Source organism: Schistosoma mansoni, assembly GCF_000237925.1.
Source record: "Schistosoma mansoni, WGS project CABG00000000 data, supercontig 0179, strain Puerto Rico, whole genome shotgun sequence".
Classification (NCBI taxonomy): domain Eukaryota; kingdom Metazoa; phylum Platyhelminthes; class Trematoda; order Strigeidida; family Schistosomatidae; genus Schistosoma; species Schistosoma mansoni.
Window position 1 is genome coordinate 486,886 of NW_017386063.1, and position 19,024 is coordinate 505,909.

The 19,024-nt window shown below is 32.3% G+C and overlaps 2 protein-coding genes across 7 annotated transcripts in view; both read left to right on the forward strand.

The window, feature by feature from the left end:
* Positions 1-2,934: 2,934 nt before the first annotated feature.
* Smp_085540.1 overlaps positions 2,935-19,024 on the forward strand; it is a gene marked incomplete at both ends in the record, with an annotated part of 49,469 nt that continues 33,379 nt past the window's right edge. For 3 of the 6 annotated variants that reach the window (XM_018795464.1, XM_018795487.1, XM_018795509.1), the window contains 12 exons: positions 2,935-3,074; positions 5,324-5,513; positions 5,545-5,701; positions 6,062-6,089; positions 7,035-7,140; positions 9,610-9,702; positions 10,752-10,815; positions 10,874-10,972; positions 11,684-11,787; positions 13,537-13,794; positions 16,045-16,194; positions 17,693-17,863. In XM_018795464.1, the coding sequence (XP_018646981.1) occupies positions 2,935-3,074; positions 5,324-5,513; positions 5,545-5,701; positions 6,062-6,089; positions 7,035-7,140; positions 9,610-9,702; positions 10,752-10,815; positions 10,874-10,972; positions 11,684-11,787; positions 13,537-13,794; positions 16,045-16,194; positions 17,693-17,863 (1,560 nt within the window). The remainder of the gene's footprint in view (positions 3,075-5,323; positions 5,514-5,544; positions 5,702-6,061; positions 6,090-7,034; positions 7,141-9,609; positions 9,703-10,751; positions 10,816-10,873; positions 10,973-11,683; positions 11,788-13,536; positions 13,795-16,044; positions 16,195-17,692; positions 17,864-19,024) is intronic. The other 3 variants (XM_018795475.1, XM_018795498.1, XM_018795520.1) reach the window with 1 other exon arrangement.
* On the forward strand, positions 3,970-4,122 carry Smp_193120 (myosin heavy chain, skeletal muscle or cardiac muscle, putative; the record flags this gene model as incomplete). The annotated part of the gene is made up of 1 exon (XM_018795531.1): positions 3,970-4,122. The coding sequence occupies one exon, from the start codon at positions 3,970-3,972 to the stop codon at positions 4,120-4,122; it is 153 nt and encodes a 50-aa protein (XP_018646982.1).

Sequence of the window (19,024 nt, forward strand, 5' to 3'; positions counted from 1 at the left end):
TACTAAGTGGATATTGATTAGTGTACAAATTTCTGGAAAGTTACATTGTGCCCATAATTATGTAAAGTTAATACATTTCTACAAATGAGTAATCAGTAAATCATGTAAAGAAAAGAAGTTATAGAAAGACAGTATGAAAGGAAAAAAACGTCGAACGAGAGGAGAAGAAATAACGAGAAGAATTATTATTCGAATGTTACGTTAAAGTTTTACAGCAAAGGGATTCTTTTTCTTCATTTCATTACTTTATTGACGTCGTTCTTTGACAAAATCGTATGAAAAACTTTAATGATGTAATTATATATTCTTTGGTAACAATTAGGTGATGGACGAGTAAAGTGATATACTAATTAATCACTAGGGTATTCATAACCTAGATGAACTGCCTTGATTGTGTATTTTATTTGCAAGTTAACAGGAAATATGCCCAACACTAGGAGTTACAAAATGTTCGACAGATTACAATAAATGTTGATAGGAAGCCAAAAAAATATAAAACAAAATAAAGTGAGCATCCTCAACAGGAACTCTCTTCAGTCAGAGCAGAAAAAATCAAGTTGCTATATTTATATCTCATTCAATGGGAATAAGAAGTAGTTATTTTTGAGATGAACTACTATTATATTTAATTCATATTTCTTCTTTTTGGCAGATCATCACCACATACGTTCAAACTCCCGGAAATCTTGCAACGTATTGGTACCTCCAACTTATTGATAAAGACTATGATAATGAAAGGTTCTAGCACGTAATACAATGGACATCTCAGAATCAATTAGACGATTTGGACTTCGCAGATGAACTAGCCCCCCTACCTCATACACACAAAAATGTAGATGAAGACAAATAGTGTAGCAGCAGCCTCTGTATCAATAGGCTTCAACATACACGAAGGAAAAAGCAAGATCCTCAAATACAACACGTAGAACGCTAACCTAATCACATCTGATGGAGAAGCTCTGGAAGATGTGGAAACATTCACGTACCTGGGAAGCATCATTGATGAACAATGAGGATCTAATGCAGACATAAATACGAAGATTGGCAAAGCATGGACCGCATTCTTACAATTGAAGAACATATGGAACTCAAAACAAGTCTCTACTAATTTCAAAGTGCGAATCTTCAAAAGTAACGTCAAGACAGTCCTGCTGTACGGAGCTGAAACGTGGAAAACTACTGCAACCATCGTCAAGAAGGTACAAGCTTCGAGATGAAGAGGAAATTAGGAAAAGACGTTGGAAGTGGATAGGACATACATTGGAGAAATCAACAAACTGCATCACTAGGCAATCCCTAACTTAGAATCCTTAAGGGAAGCGGAAAATAGGAAGGCCAAAGAACACATTACGCCAGGAAATAGAAGCAGATATGAAAAGGATGAATTTTAACTGGAAAGAACTGAAAAGGATTGCCCAGGACGAAGTTGGATGGAAAATGCTGGTGGGCGGCCTATGCTCCTCCAGGAGGGGTAACTGGCGTACTAAACAAGGTAATTATTGTTTTTACATATAGGCTATAGAAGATAGATAGATAGATAGGGATATTTTAAATCAAAATACAAGATAATTTCAACTTTATTTGTTGTGTATTCACTTACAGTATGAAAGTAAAACAAGTCATCGTTGTTAAGAGCATCTCAATAAACAAAAATTACCTATTTTATACTACTTATATGCGGTTAATCAACCTCGATGAATGATAAATATATCTAGATAAACATCTTGTTAGTCGAATAGATGTTTTTTTTTAGAAAGTCTTATTCCAATGTAATACTACGAATCATTTGTTTTAATAATCAGGAAGGCTTAATTATCATCTTAGCCCATAGATAATACACTATACTTGACTAATATTCACACTGTTGGTATTGAATCAATATACACAATACAAATAGTGAGGTATTTACAATGAAACGCTTCTAGCATGTAACTAAAAGGAAACACAGCTCATATCCATATTTTGTATAGTTGTTGTGCATGCATCCTGACGAATACATCTAACCTAACTAATTTCTTATTGTTAGTTTCAATCAATTACAAGGCTGATAGGAAAATAAGTGGGCGGTTAATTATAACAAAAAGTAAACCCTTATATTACCATACATAACCTGCCTTTCGTCCTGCTTTTCACTGAATTCATATATTACCATAGGTTAAATACCTATTATTTTGTTTAAATATATATTTGGACCTTACCTAAAATATGAACTAGCTATATATTTCCCTATTAAACATTATTGATTTATTATAAGGTGCATCTCATTTATGATTGGTTGATTGAAATCAATAATAATTTGTGCTGATATTTTAACCAATAGGATGTGAGCTACAATTCCCATATATACATATATATATAATAATGATACAAGTGCCCAAATTATACGCTGACATAATATTGTCGTTTCATCACATTTATTCGTACTTTATTCATAATAATAAACTACCGCTTTATATTTTCGTTATATCTATCCATTCAAAAAGGAAATTTATATATAATTAATTGAATATATACAAGTAAGTCTTATTTGAATTCATTAAAATGATTCTAAGCATAGAATACTACTTATAAAGATATAAAAAGTAATATATATTTTCAGAAGGGGTTTTGTAGATATTATAATTATTTTAATAGTTGAGATCATGAATCGTTTGAAGCCAGACCACCATGGGGAACTGCCTCAGTGACCTATAGGTAAAGCTATCGCGCGTGAGATTTATAGGTCCCAGGGTTAGAATCTCATGAGGCAGAATCGTGGATGTATACTACTGAGGAGTCCCACAATAGGACGAAACGGCTATCCAGTACTTCCAGGTTTTCCTATGATGGTCTAGCTTCAATTCATTCATGATCTCAACTATTAAAATTAATATTTATTTATTTGATCATTTCTTTTTATTATTCTATTTAATAGATATATACAAAGATTAAATTATGGATCCATCTGATCCAGATTTTAAATATTTGGGTGTAGATCGAAAAGCTTTATTAAAAGAATTAGCTAATTTTGATAGTAAAAATGTTATATGGGTTGAAGATGAAAAAGAAGGTTATGTATTAGCTGATATCAAAGATACTACTGGTGATACAATTACAGTAGCACTTAAAGATGGAAGTGTAAGTGTTAAAAATATTTTTTATATTTTATTAATATGAAGTACTTTTGTTTTTGTTTTTCTTTGAAGTATGAGTATATAGTGAGGTTAATCAGGTTAGGTAGACTGATGAAGTATCTTAGTTGTATGTATTACATGACCAGTAGGTTGTTTTTATCTTGTACTAGTATGGTAATCATGTGGTATTTAGATCAATTGCATTCTTATATGGGTTCTTTTTTCTCATCTATAGTTATAGTACATTACTACTTATAATTGAATAGTAGTAAATATTATTATATTAGCCAAAAGTGAAAAAGTGAGTAATTTATATGTGAACAACTAGAATTTAAGCAAATTTTTTCATTGGTTTAACATACTTAACTTTTAATAGAAACAGTCTATGGTTAGTTATTATCGATTAGTTAATCACATACTCCAGTTGAACATTAGTTAATAATACACTGATAATTGAATTGTCATTAGCCAATACAATGGTTACAAGTTAGTGGGTTCGAGTCCCAGAGTGAACATTAACTCTGAGTTGCAGGTACATCCAGCTGACGAGTCCTAAAGTAGAACGAAGTGCGCGTCAAACTGGATATCATTTCTAGCCACTACCATCTTTGCTTATAATGCCTGTGAATTAAGGCAATATCGAGGCAATACGCATAGGATGCATATATACCAATAAGAGACTGACCAATTGCAGTCCTAAGCATCAATGGGAAGATTCAAACAAACAATACTATGTGAATGGTTACAATGGTTATTAAATTATTTCATTACTACTTATTTATTTTAATAGGAAAAGAAAGTTAAAAAAGATGATGCACAACAAGTAAATCCACCGAAATTTTTCTTAATTGAAGATATGGCTAATTTGACACATTTAAATGATGCTTCTGTATTGGAGAATTTACGTGCACGTTATTATAGGCAACTGATTTATGTAAGTTTGTCCTTTTTTAAAGTAAAACTTTGTTTCGTCGGATTGTTCTTGGTTACTAACTTTTGTACTTTATAAAGATTCACTGAAGAATATTCTGTAGGGAAATCAAAGAAGGATCTCATTTTGAATGATACATCTTCAAAGATTTAACTTGTATTATCATGTAAGACTTTTTTGAAGGTTAGTGATAGTCAATTCATAAAATGGAAGTTGATTTCAAATTTAACAATGAGTATAATAATATAAGACTTCATCGGCCTGTTTAAATATCTGGGTTACCTATTCTTGACATCACTATATCTCAATAAGTTACCTATCATTTTGTTTGTTTTAACACATTACTAATTATACTAATCATTTAGCCTATTTAGGAGGGTTTATGAAAAGTTTACGACCTTTCGCTGTACAATTTACAAAAACGTACGATCACAGACATTGTAGTGGATATCAATATGCATTGAAAAGAATGATCATTGTTTAGATGTGGATTCCTGAACTGTTAACATCTAAATAGTGATCATTCAGGATAGATGAAGAAATAAGGAAAGGAAACTTGTTGAAATACTTTCTGATGAGAATATAATATTGAATAAAGCTATTCATAATAATGATAATAATATAGGCTTTAATAATTTATTAGGTTATAAAATACTGGTATATATAGTATTGTTCCCATTATTCATGAGAGAAGTCATATATGTATATCTGACATTTGTGAAAAGTTTTGTCGTTTGTCTGTGATGAAGGGTGTACCAAGGAAGTACATTTTTATAAACGACTGGACATTAGGGACTATAGATTTCTAACATAATTTGTAAGGTGATTGTCAGGAGAAAAAAATGTTTTCATTTGATTTTAACTCAATTTTCACAAATAAAATGCTTTTAAATGTATGTTGTTTGGTAATTTGTACCTCAAATGTCCTGGTTCGGCCGAGGGTGGGGAGAGTCAGCTCCACCTCTTCAAATGTTTCCATATGGCCGTGTGCATACAACCACTGACAGGGAAGTCCTACTCACTGCCTTCTCGTGGCATAACTGTTGTTTACGAAACTGAGAGGACGAAAAGCTAATATCCGGCGTTTTAACAGGGTTGTGGATATGGAGGATCCACTCATTGGAGTTGGAAATCCCTGATCCAAACAAATGGTGCACATAGGCTCCAGGATCCAGAGAGAACAAATGGCCCATGAATCAATTGTTGATCACTGGTTACCATGTGACTGCATCTCCTAACGTTGTTCCACTTCCTTGTAGACTAGATCTTAAGGCCAAAGGCTTCGGGTGTTGTCCCCTAAGAAAACCACTTGCTTCAGTTTGAGCACCTGGACAGTATCACAGCCCTCACACAAATCGAATACGAATATTTATGAGTTCGAACAAATAAATCTGTTATGCATATTGTTTTTAACGCCTAAAAGTATTACAATAAAATTATTGTCATTCTACATTCTACTGATCAAAAAAGTTTACTTAACTTCAAACATTTCATTTTTAGACTTATTCAGGATTATTCTGTGTAGCAGTTAATCCTTATAAACGTTTTCCAATTTATACTGAACAAGTTGCATTGAAATATAAAGGAAAAAGACGAGGTGAAATGCCACCACATATCTTTTCAATCTCTGATAATGCTTATCATAATATGTTACAAGGTTAGTTACTTTTCTTTTCCAGGTAATTCGTTATATAAGTGTCAATCTTAATTAAATGGGGTTTTTTTTCATTATTCTACAATTAAAAATCATTTACTCATTATGAGAGCTTATCTGATGTTTTTCAAAAAAAAGTCTTTGTTTTTGATTGAGATCATGAACTGATTGATGCCAGACCACCAGTGAAAACCTGAAAGCACTGGACGGTCGTTTCGTCCTATTATGAGACCCTGGGTTCGAATCCGGCAACAGGACAATGGTGGTCTAACATCAATCGATTCATGATCTTAATCAATAACGTAATAATTTCCAAAACCCCATACTGATAAAAATCATTGTATTCTCATTGATTTTAAACAGATCGTGAAAATCAGTCCATTCTGATTACGTAAGTTTCTTGCCTTAAAATATTTGAATATAAATGTAATTATTGTTAACCTTACACGAAATGAAATTTGTTCTATTTTTTGAAAACTTCACCGGATTGGTTATGGAATTATAATGTTAGATAGTTAAATGGAATTATAGCAGAATGGATTAAATGTATACTTTTTTGTCGATTGATCATCATTTATAATGTGTACATGTAAGAAACAGGAGGTCTACCTACACCCAGAGCCATGGTTAGGAATGTCTATCGATAGAATGTTTGTCACTAAAAGATTAGACAAACACAACATTAATTACTGATCATTAATTGACCAGTTGTAAGTAACTGAGTCGTAGAGGTGGTAAGTTACGACCTCAATGACAGAAAATAAAGCTTAGTCAAATTTGTGAACAGAGTTGTTTACAAGTATTGTTGGTTAAGCGAAGATAGATATAGATGAACCATATGCTCATGAAGATAATGATAATTATATTTGAGTATTTCGCATTTCCAAAAGTAATTTGCACTCACAACCCAACATATGGTAGAATGTAAGATCTTCAAACTTTGATGCTTGAACTATTTTCTACTCAAATCAGTATATTGCATAATACGGTCCTTTATAACTTAGTGACTTCAAAATTTGGGAGGGTTATTAAAGCTCAAACTAATCAATGTAGCATATATGGTTGTGTAAGTGTAGCCAACAGAAATCTGATTACTTTCACGTATTTACATGTACACGTACACATGAAACACATGGATTAGATGTTTTTATGGGAAAATTATCTACTACACTACAAGATAGCTATCATGGTGGAGAAGATTTGTAGCTCAGATGGGTGATTTTGATGGAGTTTTGTTCTCTGAGCTGGATAGTTTGGTCGTGGAGCTTTCATCGTCCTAAAATTAATTTAATACTTCTTATATACAAGATATATTTATCTTTTTCTTATTAAACAGAGGAGAAAGTGGTGCTGGAAAAACAGAAAACACAAAGAAAGTTATTTCATATTTTGCTGTTGTCGCAGCAGCTTCAAAGAAAGAAGATGATGATTCTAGCAAAAAGGTTTGTATTTACTTTAAAATGAAAAAAAATACTTAGTGTTTTTTAAACACATAGAACTATGTTTCTATTAATGATCTACTCTCTGAGATAGTTGACTTAATTTGTGACACTTGATCATTATCATTATGAATAATATCGTCAACATCTATTGAGTTCTAAGATAACAATATTATCAAAAGTACCTACCTGAACTGAAAAGTTTTGTGATCATTATAGAATTATGTATTTAGACCTTATCCTTGGATTAAGCTAAATTACCAAACACTTGAGACATTTCATTGGTAATTAGATTTTAGGGCGAGACTATAATTTATGAATGAACAAATCAGATTTATGATAACAGATCATGGATTTTGGCGTGAAATTCTTTATCCATTTGGATAAATAGTATCTTAACATTTTAGCTGATGTTAGTTCGTGATCAAACCCCTAAATTTAATCCTTATTCCTAACCATCAAATATAAATCACAATCCTTAACGTTCACGCAGGTTTAAAACCCTCATTTAGCCCTAATCAGCAGGTAAACATTCCCAAAGTCACTTTAGTGCCGCTCAAAGATCGTCCATAAATTATAGTCTCACTGATTTTGATTTAGATCAATTCAAGAATCTTGAATTGTAAACAACTAAAAATGTTGGCAACACAATTGAAGCTTCAACTTAAGTTTATATGTTTATATGATTATAATCTACCTTGAATTTAGTAGTTGAATTCATGAGTCGATTCAAGCTAGACTACCATGGAAAACCTGGAAGCACTGAACGGCCGTTTCACCTTAGTTTGAGACTCCTTAGCAGTGCACATCGAAGATCCCACATGCGAGATTCTAACCCAGTACCTTCAGTCTCGCGCGTGAACGCTTAACCTCTAGACCACTGAATTGAATTCATACATAAGTTGATCCGTTTATTCATAATATTTAATTAGATTAATTTTTTTTAATTTACTGTAGTTTTTCTTTTCAATATTAAAAGTAACTTTTAGTCACTGGTTCATTAAGTTAGTTCTTTTGATGAATTGGAATCTGGAGAAAACAAAAATAGAGGCGGAACATTAGGACTTCATTCTATTTTGTGGTTGCTCTTAAGCTGTTTACAAATATTCTCGTATTGAAATGTAACATTGAATCATGACATAATATGGAATCATAGACGCTGATGATGGGAAATACTTAAAATAACAAACATTTATATATACAACCATATGTAAGGGTGTTTTAAGATGGGGATTGAAAACAGAGAAAGTGAAGTTATAATGCTTAAACCCTTCTATATTGTATATATATTAGAATAAAAAAACTGGTAGGATAGACTACTTATTAATTATAAAATAATTAAAGAGCTTACATAAATCTAACATAATTTGAAGATATATAGACGATAGATGATGTGATTGTAATTGTTCAATGTTTGAAGATTGATGAGATGGTCTAGAAAATAATTATAGAAGATCTTATGAGTTTATATAAGTTTAGAAAATTGAGTAAATGAAAATCACAGATGAATGAAAAGATAGCAATAATGTGATGTGTGCTACTGATATCGACAGATATAAGTAATATGTATCACTAATCAAAAGTGAAATACTTGGAGGCAGAAGATTAAGAAGATCCAAGAAAAGAGAATGAGAACAAAGAATGATTGATGTGGAAACGAAAGAACAATGGGGTCTGAGATAATTGACTGATATTTTGCAAATAAAGTATTTACTGTATGAATCTCAGATTCTATTTAGATGTTCTGTAATTTTGTGTCCAACTACATTCGATTATCCCCATTTGTATTCTCGTTCACTACACTAACAATAAATAAAGACAATTTTGATCAAAATTATGAATTTACCGAGGAACTGATAAGTTGGCAACTATCTGTTCCAAAAACTCAGGAAATTCTTTAGTTCAGATAACTGACAGACTTTAGTTAGATAACCACTGACAACTAGAAAGTACTGATTAGCTATTTCTTCCTTAAAGTTGGAAATGTAAAGCATTGGTTACTAACTCAATAGCTTAGTGGTTAAGTGCTGGCCATGAGATGTAAGTGTCCTTGGTTCAGTCCCTTAGAGTAGGGTCGTGAATGAGCAATGATAAAGAGTCCCACACTAGAACAAAATAGCTATCCGGTATATTCTGGTTTTAAATAGTTTCTTAATCAAGATCAAGATTCAACAGTGAACACAAACTTCATACATTAATTTAAGAAATCAGTTAAAAGCCAATAAAAATAAATTGATTTTGATGGAGTTTTTGTTCTCTGAGCTGGAAGGTTTGGTCCTGAAGCTTTCATCGTTCTTCTGAACGACATCATCAGCACAAACTTCGGGTAGGAATAAGTTGATATATAGCTTAATTCGGATTTTAAGCTTCTGAATGATTTCACTGTGAATCTCTCTTTATCATTCAATAATGCTTTGTTATTAATCAAAATCAAATTGAAATATTCTTTACTTTCTTTTTTTTTTAAATTAGGGAACACTTGAAGATCAAATTGTTCAAGCTAATCCAGTTCTAGAAGCATATGGTAATGCCAAAACTACAAGAAATAATAATTCATCTCGATTTGTAAGTTATTTTTAAATAAAGATAAACTTTAAATAGGAAAGAATATGTATTTGTAAAATCTCAGCAAACTCAGCAAAAGGGAATTTTGAAGTAAATCCAACGTTTCACCTGGCAATCTGGTCCAAGCTTTTTCAAGGAATTATAATCAGACATCCAAATGATCGAATATAAATAGGTAGTACATGGTTTTTCGGTTCATGTATACTGAATAGGTCATCTATTCAACGTTAAAAATGTCCAAACTAGGTATATTTTTATATCGATTGCCTGAGTGCCCAGTTAATATATGACATTATACGATTGCCTATCAGGGAGCAGTGAATTTATCGATCACCCAATGATACACAAAAGCCGTATGAACAGTCTTGAGTACTTATCAATCCTGTTATCTGCCTAACCTAGCCAATTAAGTCCAGAACAGCAATAACAGCCTCTGCAATATGAATCATTATTCAAAAACATACTGAGTTTATATACCAATCAACAGACTACATCGTACCATAAAATAGAAAAAAACATTTGTACAATAATTGGCCAAATGTGGCTGTGAACGTGGGGAACAGTAATTAATAGACTGGATCTAACTCAAGAATGATAAATTGTATAATAATAGTTCATAGGTCAGAACAAAGCTCATAATAAGAGAGACGCGAATATGAATAGTTTCATTACTTAACAATTATAGAATAGAAAATATACATATCATATTGGTCCATAAATAATCCTCAAAGTTACTATTCATAATTCTACACGGGATATAACATATATGTATTAGTGTGTAAGACCTATTGAGCATACAATACCTATTTATATTCGATAATTTTGATGTTTGACTAAGATATTTCCTTGGAAAAGCTTGAACCAGATCACCAAGCAAAACGTTGGATTTACTTCAAATTCACTTCGCTGAGATTTTACAAATACATATTCTTCCTATTTAATGTCTTACATCAATTTACAACCTAAATACCGTGAAACTATTCACTCTAATTTAAACGAAAGTTTTTATATAAAAGATAAACATTCTTTATTTTTTCTTTTCCAATTAGGGTAAATTCATTCGTATTCACTTTGGTACAACTGGTAAAATTGCTGGAGCCGATATTGAACATTGTAAGTTATGAAGTTAACAATAACAACAAGCAATTACTTTTTCTTTTTCTTCTCAAAGATTTGCTCGAGAAATCACGTGTAGTTTCACAGATGAAAGGAGAACGTAATTATCATATTTTCTATCAGTTATTATCAACTTATGGTTCAAAATATCATGGTAAGTTCTTCTTTCTCTGTTATATTTATATTACTAAATGTTTTAAAAAATAATAATTCAGTTATTGAATGATTTGTAATTGATATACTTGATGCTAATTACGATTTCTCGGTAAACGAACGAAGGTCAATGACACAGTGACACGATAGGCTAATCTAATCCGTTGTCCCAGGCTCCGCTAACTAGAGGAAGAAGTCCAAGACAAAGTAGGGGAAATATATTCCATAAGCAGCCGTAGTAGAAGCAGTCGTAAGGGGAAAAACTCAAACGTATATATACAGTGATAAATTGTCCTTGAGCAGCATTACAATATAGCACACTCAAAGATACAACAGACCAATAGCATTTAAGATATTTTACAAGTGGGAAATTTGACTCGAAGGTGAAAAGAGCGCTTTTGGCTCGAAAACAAAGAAATTCAAAGCTTCAAAATAAAATTACAAAATTAAGCCATTTACCAAGTAAGTTCTGGGGATTTAACATCCTCAACAGTAATACGAACTAACCTTAGTTAAATAATCATTGGAAACAAAGGAAACATTGGAAAGGTGTTTCGTTGTAGTATGGGAGTTTTCATCGATTCGCATCCATGATCCTACCTTGAGAGGATAGAGCTCAGGAACTTTAGATATCACAGATAAGGTTTAGCCTTTGGAACATTGAGTTGATATCTAATACTTATTTATTATCATCATTATATTTACTTTTCAGATAAATTATTAGTTCAAACTGATCCTGCTTTATATAGTTTCATTAATCAAGGAGAACTAACTATTGATGGTGTAGATGATAGTGAAGAAATGAAATTGTGTGATGTAAGTTTAACTGATTAGTAATTGTTTGTCTATCAAGTTACTTACTTACTCTTCAGCGTAGAGTTTAAATGGTTAAAATGATATGTTTTGGTTGACGCTTTCTTAATAAAACTGTTTTCTACGAGATGGGGTCGCTAACCCCATATCTAACCCTCCTCCTTTATCCGAGCTTGGGATCAGGAGTAATCCTAGAAGGTCTGTAGGCGGAGTTTATATCGAGATAAAAGAGGAAAACTGATTTACAGTCATTTAGGTAAATTTTTAGGACTGAAAAATTAATTTAAAACACCATTTAGAGTTTTGTTACTTTTCTAATATTCAGAGGAAAGTTTTTTGGGTCTATTAGGAAAGAATAGATTTTGAATATTTCTCGTATTCTGATGCTTTTACAGCAGCTCACGTACAATTGAGTTTGTTCATATCTAATTTGGTTAAGTCCTTTTGTTAAGTTATTTAACGGACAGAGTCATTCGTAAAATAACAACCTATTTATACTATTGTACTTTGCACTTGTATAAATATGTATGCTTGAGCATTGCTTACTGCCAACGCATATATTCATTCTGCTAGCCTTACTATTAGTCTCTTAATTGATTTGATGATTCATTCATTTCCATATGTATACGTATGTATGCACTCGTTCATTGGCTTGATCACTTTCTCACTCGCACTACTCTTTCATGCTTGGTTAACGTGCCTGTAATTTTGGATATCTGTGCGTGATTCAATAATAAACGTAATCAACACTTTGTATTCGCCTTCTGATCTATACACCTTTGGGACGTTATCGAGTAACGGTTATCAGGACGAACAATATACGAAGTTTAAGGATAATATCGAACACAGAACACCACACGTTCAGTTTCCAGAAGAGTATCCACACCCTACTAAGCTTCATAATGCTGTGAAAAGTTCACTCGAGAGATATATTCATACCTCTTGAGTTAACAGACAAATGTCAAGGCTGACTGAAGATCAAGGTAGAACTCAATTATTCAGTCGATTAACAGTTCGATTGGTGATTTCATGAAATTAAATTAGGATATTGAATGGGATTAAATAGAAGGTTTCTACGTTGTCGTTTCGGTTAATTTCAATTGTGCTTCTGTAAAATGAATTGGGAATTTTCTGTAGACATTGGCTTAACTGAGCTGATAGCCCATCGCTAATTACTTTCAACGATCGTCTAATTCAACATTACATACAAATATTTCCTATGAGCTTACTCAACCTGTTATACAAATGAGAAGACTAAGAAATGACTAGGAAGTTGTAATTGGTAAACCGAATAAATTTAATTTAGCACAAGTAAGTAGTATGTTCAAACTCGTCCAGCGCATCATTCTGATTAAAACTTATTTTAATGTTATATAGTTGAGATCATGAGTCAATTGAAGGTAGACCACCATGGAAGACCTGGAAGCACTGGATGGCCGTTTCGTCCTATCGTGGGACTCTTCAGTAGTGCACATCCACGACCCCGCCTCGCGAGATTCGAACCCAGGACCTACCAGTCTCGTGCCAGATCACTTAACCGATAGACCACTGAGCCGGCATCCAACAGTGTTTTCCATGATGACCATGATGGTCTAGCTTCAATTGACTCATGATCTCAACCATATAAAATTACTAAAATTTCCACAAAACCCCCTTCTGATTTATTTTAATTGTTGAAAATATGTATATATTCTTTTTTCCTTTATCATATCCTTCATTTACTATTTACCACTTTCTATTTTTTGTTAATAGGAAGCTTTTGAAGTTCTTGGATTTAATGATGATGAAAAATTATCATTATTCAAATGTACTACATCAATTTGTAATATGGGTGAAATGAAATTTAAACAAAGACCAAGAGAAGAACAAGCTGAAGCTGATGGAACTGCTGAAGCAGAAAAAGTTGCATTTCTATTAGGTGTTAATGCAAAAGATCTATTAACATCATTTTTAAAACCAAAAGTTAAAGTTGGCACAGAATTTGTAACTAAAGGTCAAAATTTAAATCAAGTTAGTAATCCATTATGTATTTATAATAATTATTTATCAATTCATTTGTTTAAATCTTCCCATTGATGTTTAGGACTGCAGTTGATCAGTCTCTTATTGGTATATATGCATCCTATGCGGATTGCCTCGATATTGCTTTAAGTCACAAGCATTATAAGCAAAGATGATCGGTGGCTATCAGTGGAATCCAGGACGAGCACTTCGTCCCATTCGGGACTCGTCAGCTGGATATATCTGGGTTGATGTTCACAAATGAATACTTACATTTAAATTTTGTCATGAAAAGAAATCCATTATTCTAACTACTTAACTGTAGTTATATATTATTGAGTAACGCCTAATGTATCTTTCATCATAAATTGATATTTATTTTCAGCCTCTAAATGGTGTTTAAATCGTACTCTGATTTACACTGATAATAAGCGTTCTTTTTATGTAGAATTACCCCCAAGTTATACGTTCGAAATTCAGTTAGTTGACAGTTTTTACCTTCAGTAAACTCCTAGAATTATTGAATGTTTGTAGGGTTGCGGCTCTCCAAAACATTTTCAATGTTCAATAATTGTGGTGTTCCTAATGCGTTCATTAATCTTCCCGTTTATTTAATGGATGAATGGTATACGTTAGAGTAATATTTTAACAACGATTTCATTCCAAGCAGATGGGGTCATTCACAAAGTTCTTGTGTGACGTGTATAACATTCTGTATGTAAGCTTTAGAGCGGGAAATGAAACCAATGATAAAAAGTGCACTAATATACAACTGTACAATCTAGATGAGCAGCAGAATAACCGAAGTTACTGTTTACCAAACATTTAGTAAATATCGAAAACGTTGGAGATAACGTCAGTCGCTTTTTCAGGTCTATTTGATGATAGGTTTCGTCAAAAACTGACACTATTGAATTAATTTCGTGGGTTTTTCTTTAAAGCATGAACAGAAGCCCATATTGCTAATGGATCACCATCGTACCTGAGACTACATTGACTTTATTGTTTACCACTTCTTCATTTAGAGCCCAGCTACAAGTGGGGACCCGAATAATGTTTAATTAGGTTATTTAAAGAAATTTACCCAGTTTGAAGAGAAATATTAAGAATGCATGAACCACTAAGGTAAAGATTCTCTGTAAGTTAGGATTCATCACAAATGAAGGTTAGAAAGTAAAAGCAATTATATAGTGTTAGTTGATTAGAGATTGTCGACACAAAACCCTGTAACGTGTTAACGTTAAAACATAGCACATACAATATCTTTTTGCTCAGACTAGAGACCAATCTACAACTTGATCAATCAAATCCTATCGCCAATAAGAATTAGACAAATATGACATTGGGCACCGCTTAGTAACTAGTCCGTTTAAACACATAAGGTGCTTGTAAATGGTTACAACTAATTAATTGGATAAACCGTAGTTTACAACCAATCATAGATTTTCGAAAAAAATGAGTTTTATAAGAATAATGGGTTTGAGGAGCTGTTTCATCCTAGTTTAGGACTCCTTATCAGTGCACGTCTAAGACACCGCCAAATGAAGTCGGACCCGAAAATTTTAGATCTAGTACCTTTTCAAAGGTTATCTAATCAAAGTGAAGCATAATAATGATTTCGTCGGTTGTTGTTTTAATTGAGCTTTTATTAATATACACTATGATCAACTTAATATTTTTGATTATCTCTATGACTCACCAAGCCTTATGCATCAAAGAGATATGTAGAGAGAGAGAGAGAGAGAGGGATAAAGGGTTTTCATACTTTCCTGTGGACTTGTAGTATTGGTTTATATGTTAAGCCCATATACTTTATTCTAACTTCTGGCCAAGCCCATTCGCCTGTCCATTATGAGTCATGTTTTCATCTTGTCAATTATTCACTTATTAATCCTGACCATTTTTGCATGAGCGTAGTTGTGTGTACCCTTCTTATCCTATTTATCACATGTCTGTCATTTATTCTTGTCTGACTATAAATACTGATTAACGCTTGCTTAGAATGAGTTGGCTTACCAGCCATCTCCAATGTGCGTCATTTGCTAATAAAACTGTAGCTGCCGCTTCTCTTTGTCTTCTGACTCTATACACCGTTAAGATCGGTATTATAACGGTTATCGAGGTGAACTATTGACGAAGCACGGCACTACAGACTACCCTTTTACTGGTTTATTTTTGATCCCTAATCATTATTACCGTTATCATATTCTCTTTTAATAATTAAGACAATCATAATCTTTTAATTTATTTCAATAAAAGGTCACATATGCAGTTAGCGCTTTAGCTAAATCTTTGTACAATCGTATGTTTGGCTGGTTAGTAGCTCGTGTCAATAAAACTTTGGATACAAAAGTTAAACGTCAATTTTTCATTGGTGTATTGGATATTGCAGGTTTTGAGATTTTCACTGTAAGTTTTATTATTATTATTATTATTATTATTATTATTATTATTATTATGGTTTTGAATTTAAAAGGCCGTTGTCAATTTGTTATGATTTTATGCCCGGCTTTTATCACGTGATTTATTCACCAATCGAAATACGACTTATCCAATCTTAGCACTGTGCCAAATCAATGACGTTCAAGCGGTATGAGCAGCATAGCGCCCTTATTGGTCCCTTGTCCGCCTAGCCCTTCCAATTGAGTCCAAAACACCAATTACAGCTTCTGCTATGCGAATCATTTATTTTAAGCATACTCGGCTTATATACTAGACAAACAGACAGACCGCATCACACCATGAAATAGAAAATAGTGTTTGTACAAGATCAAGCCGAATGTGGCTGTGAACGTAGGATACAATAATCAATAAACTGAGCATAATTTAGGGACAGTAAATCGTATAATAATAATGTATAGGTCAAAATGAAGCTTATAATAAGATGAATATAGATATACATAATCTAATCACTCAACAGTTAAACAATAAGAATATATATAGAATAATAGTCTATTAATAGATCCCGGAAATTACCCGTACTCATTTCTTCACTAGGATATAACAATTAATATTATTATTACTATTCATAAGAAAGGTGGATCATTTGATTTACAGGTTCCTTGAATTTCCTCAATTAATAATGGTAACAATGTTTGTTTGTTGACGTGTGTTATAGAAGTAACTAGAGCTTTTTAATTTTTCAAACAGTTCAATAACTGAGAAGAAGTAGAATATAAGTAGCTTAGGATGTTGATGAAGATATTCCTGAAATGTAAGATGACTATTAGTATACTACTTGACTGAGTTAGTAATATCGAATGAAATACAGACTAGTAAAATCTATGAGGCGTTTATGATCGTGATAGCAATCTTTCGTCAAATCCACATTTCTTATTTGATGTGGGTTTATAACGTTTTTAATCTTATATTCCAGATGATAACCAACTTTACGAATACAAAAACTTCATTCTTATCACACATATATCACACATACCTTTGTTTATTGATCTCTTATTTGATCAACATTTTTTAGATTTAACACTGAATGATCGCTGAGTAAAGACTAATATCATATTTGTTTAGTACTTCAGTGCTGATTGAATTTTATCGATCAAGTTGTAGTACTAAGGGTCTAGGCAAACATGACATTGGTCACTATTCAGTGATCGTTCAGTTGAAAGTGTCCCAGCTATGTAGGAGATCAGTCTTATCTAGAATTGATCAGTCGTGAAGTCTGAGCTTATGGAACTAAATGACTATGGTTCGAAACCTACAGAAGGCAATAACTCCACAACTTGTAGAGGGGTCTCAACTAGTATGAAACACAGGTCCAGGATCTACACACTAACTAGGTCTAACTACCAATTATGGTTGACATTATATTTATTGTTAATACATTTTTGTTTGTTTCATAATTTGATAAGTTCTTTTCAATTGCGACCTAATTTTTCTTTTATTATTCAAGGAAAATGGTTTTGAACAAATTTGTATTAATTATACAAATGAACGTTTACAACAATTCTTCAACCATCATATGTTCGTCTTAGAACAAGAAGAATATAAACGTGAAAAAATTCAATGGACATTTATTGATTTCGGTATGGATTTACAAGCTTGTATAGATTTAATTGAAAAGGTAAATTATAAAATTTTTTTCAAACAATGAGTACTCTGATACTGGAAGTTGTTCACACGCAAAAATCCTAAAATAAACCTAGAAGGGTTTGTCCAAAGTGCAGTACCATCATAGAAACACGAATAAACACTAACACTTCAGGCAAAACATGGATCATGAGATTTCAGGGCATAAATAACGTCTTTTAAGGCAGAGAGGAGAAAAATTTATTCTTCAAACAAGTGCAGAGAGTACAATGCTACCATCTTTTCGAAAACTAGAAACCAGTACTTATCTATGTTGAGCTAAAACGTTGCCAATTAATGACAATAAGCAAATTTTCCCATAAAACCAATGCTTAGAAGTTTAGCCAATACAGGTAAACTGATGGAGGAAAAAAGGAAAAAAATGATTTCATAAGGTTACGAATGAAGCCAAACATAAAAATAGGAGGTTAATGGTTATATCATGTGTGCATCACAATGTGCAAAAGTTAGAAACATTTCAATACAATCAGACTACTTATTGTCATAAAGTAGTTTATCGCTAGGCATTAAAAATAAGTAGCTGTGAAATGACCAACTGATCCGAAACAACTAACTGAGACTGAATACATTTTATCTATAAAATTTTTAGTGTAGCCTTTAGAATAAATTATCTAGCATTGTAGACTTTTTAAGCCAGTTTCAAGAAAATGATAAAGATTCCAATCTGAAAAGAATGAATGTACAGTAATTCCTATTGGATCACTTTTGAAAAGCTTACAAATGAACGGACAGATAGTAGCTTAGATTTCTTTGCTGTGTTTACAGTTTTGTTCTGATACTTTGCTGATTATATTTCTAAATACATTTCAGAAACGGTTTCCTCTATATATTAGAATGAATCGTTAGTCAGTAGTCATATCAATCCTATGAATTCTAGCATAATATATAGCTATTGAATCTGTGTAAACTATTCGTTTTACGAGTCACTATTCTACCTTTAAGAAAAAGCGATAAGTTGAATGACCTAATAACTTTTATTTCATCCTTTCATTGCTTCTAAAACCTCGTAGTTCATATCACGAACTGATCATATTTAGATAACCATTGTAACATAGGGTGGGCTGAATAGCTGTTCTGTTGAATCAATGTCTCTCGATTCTTGCTTCTGGCGTTTATTTCCTGGGCCAATTATCTG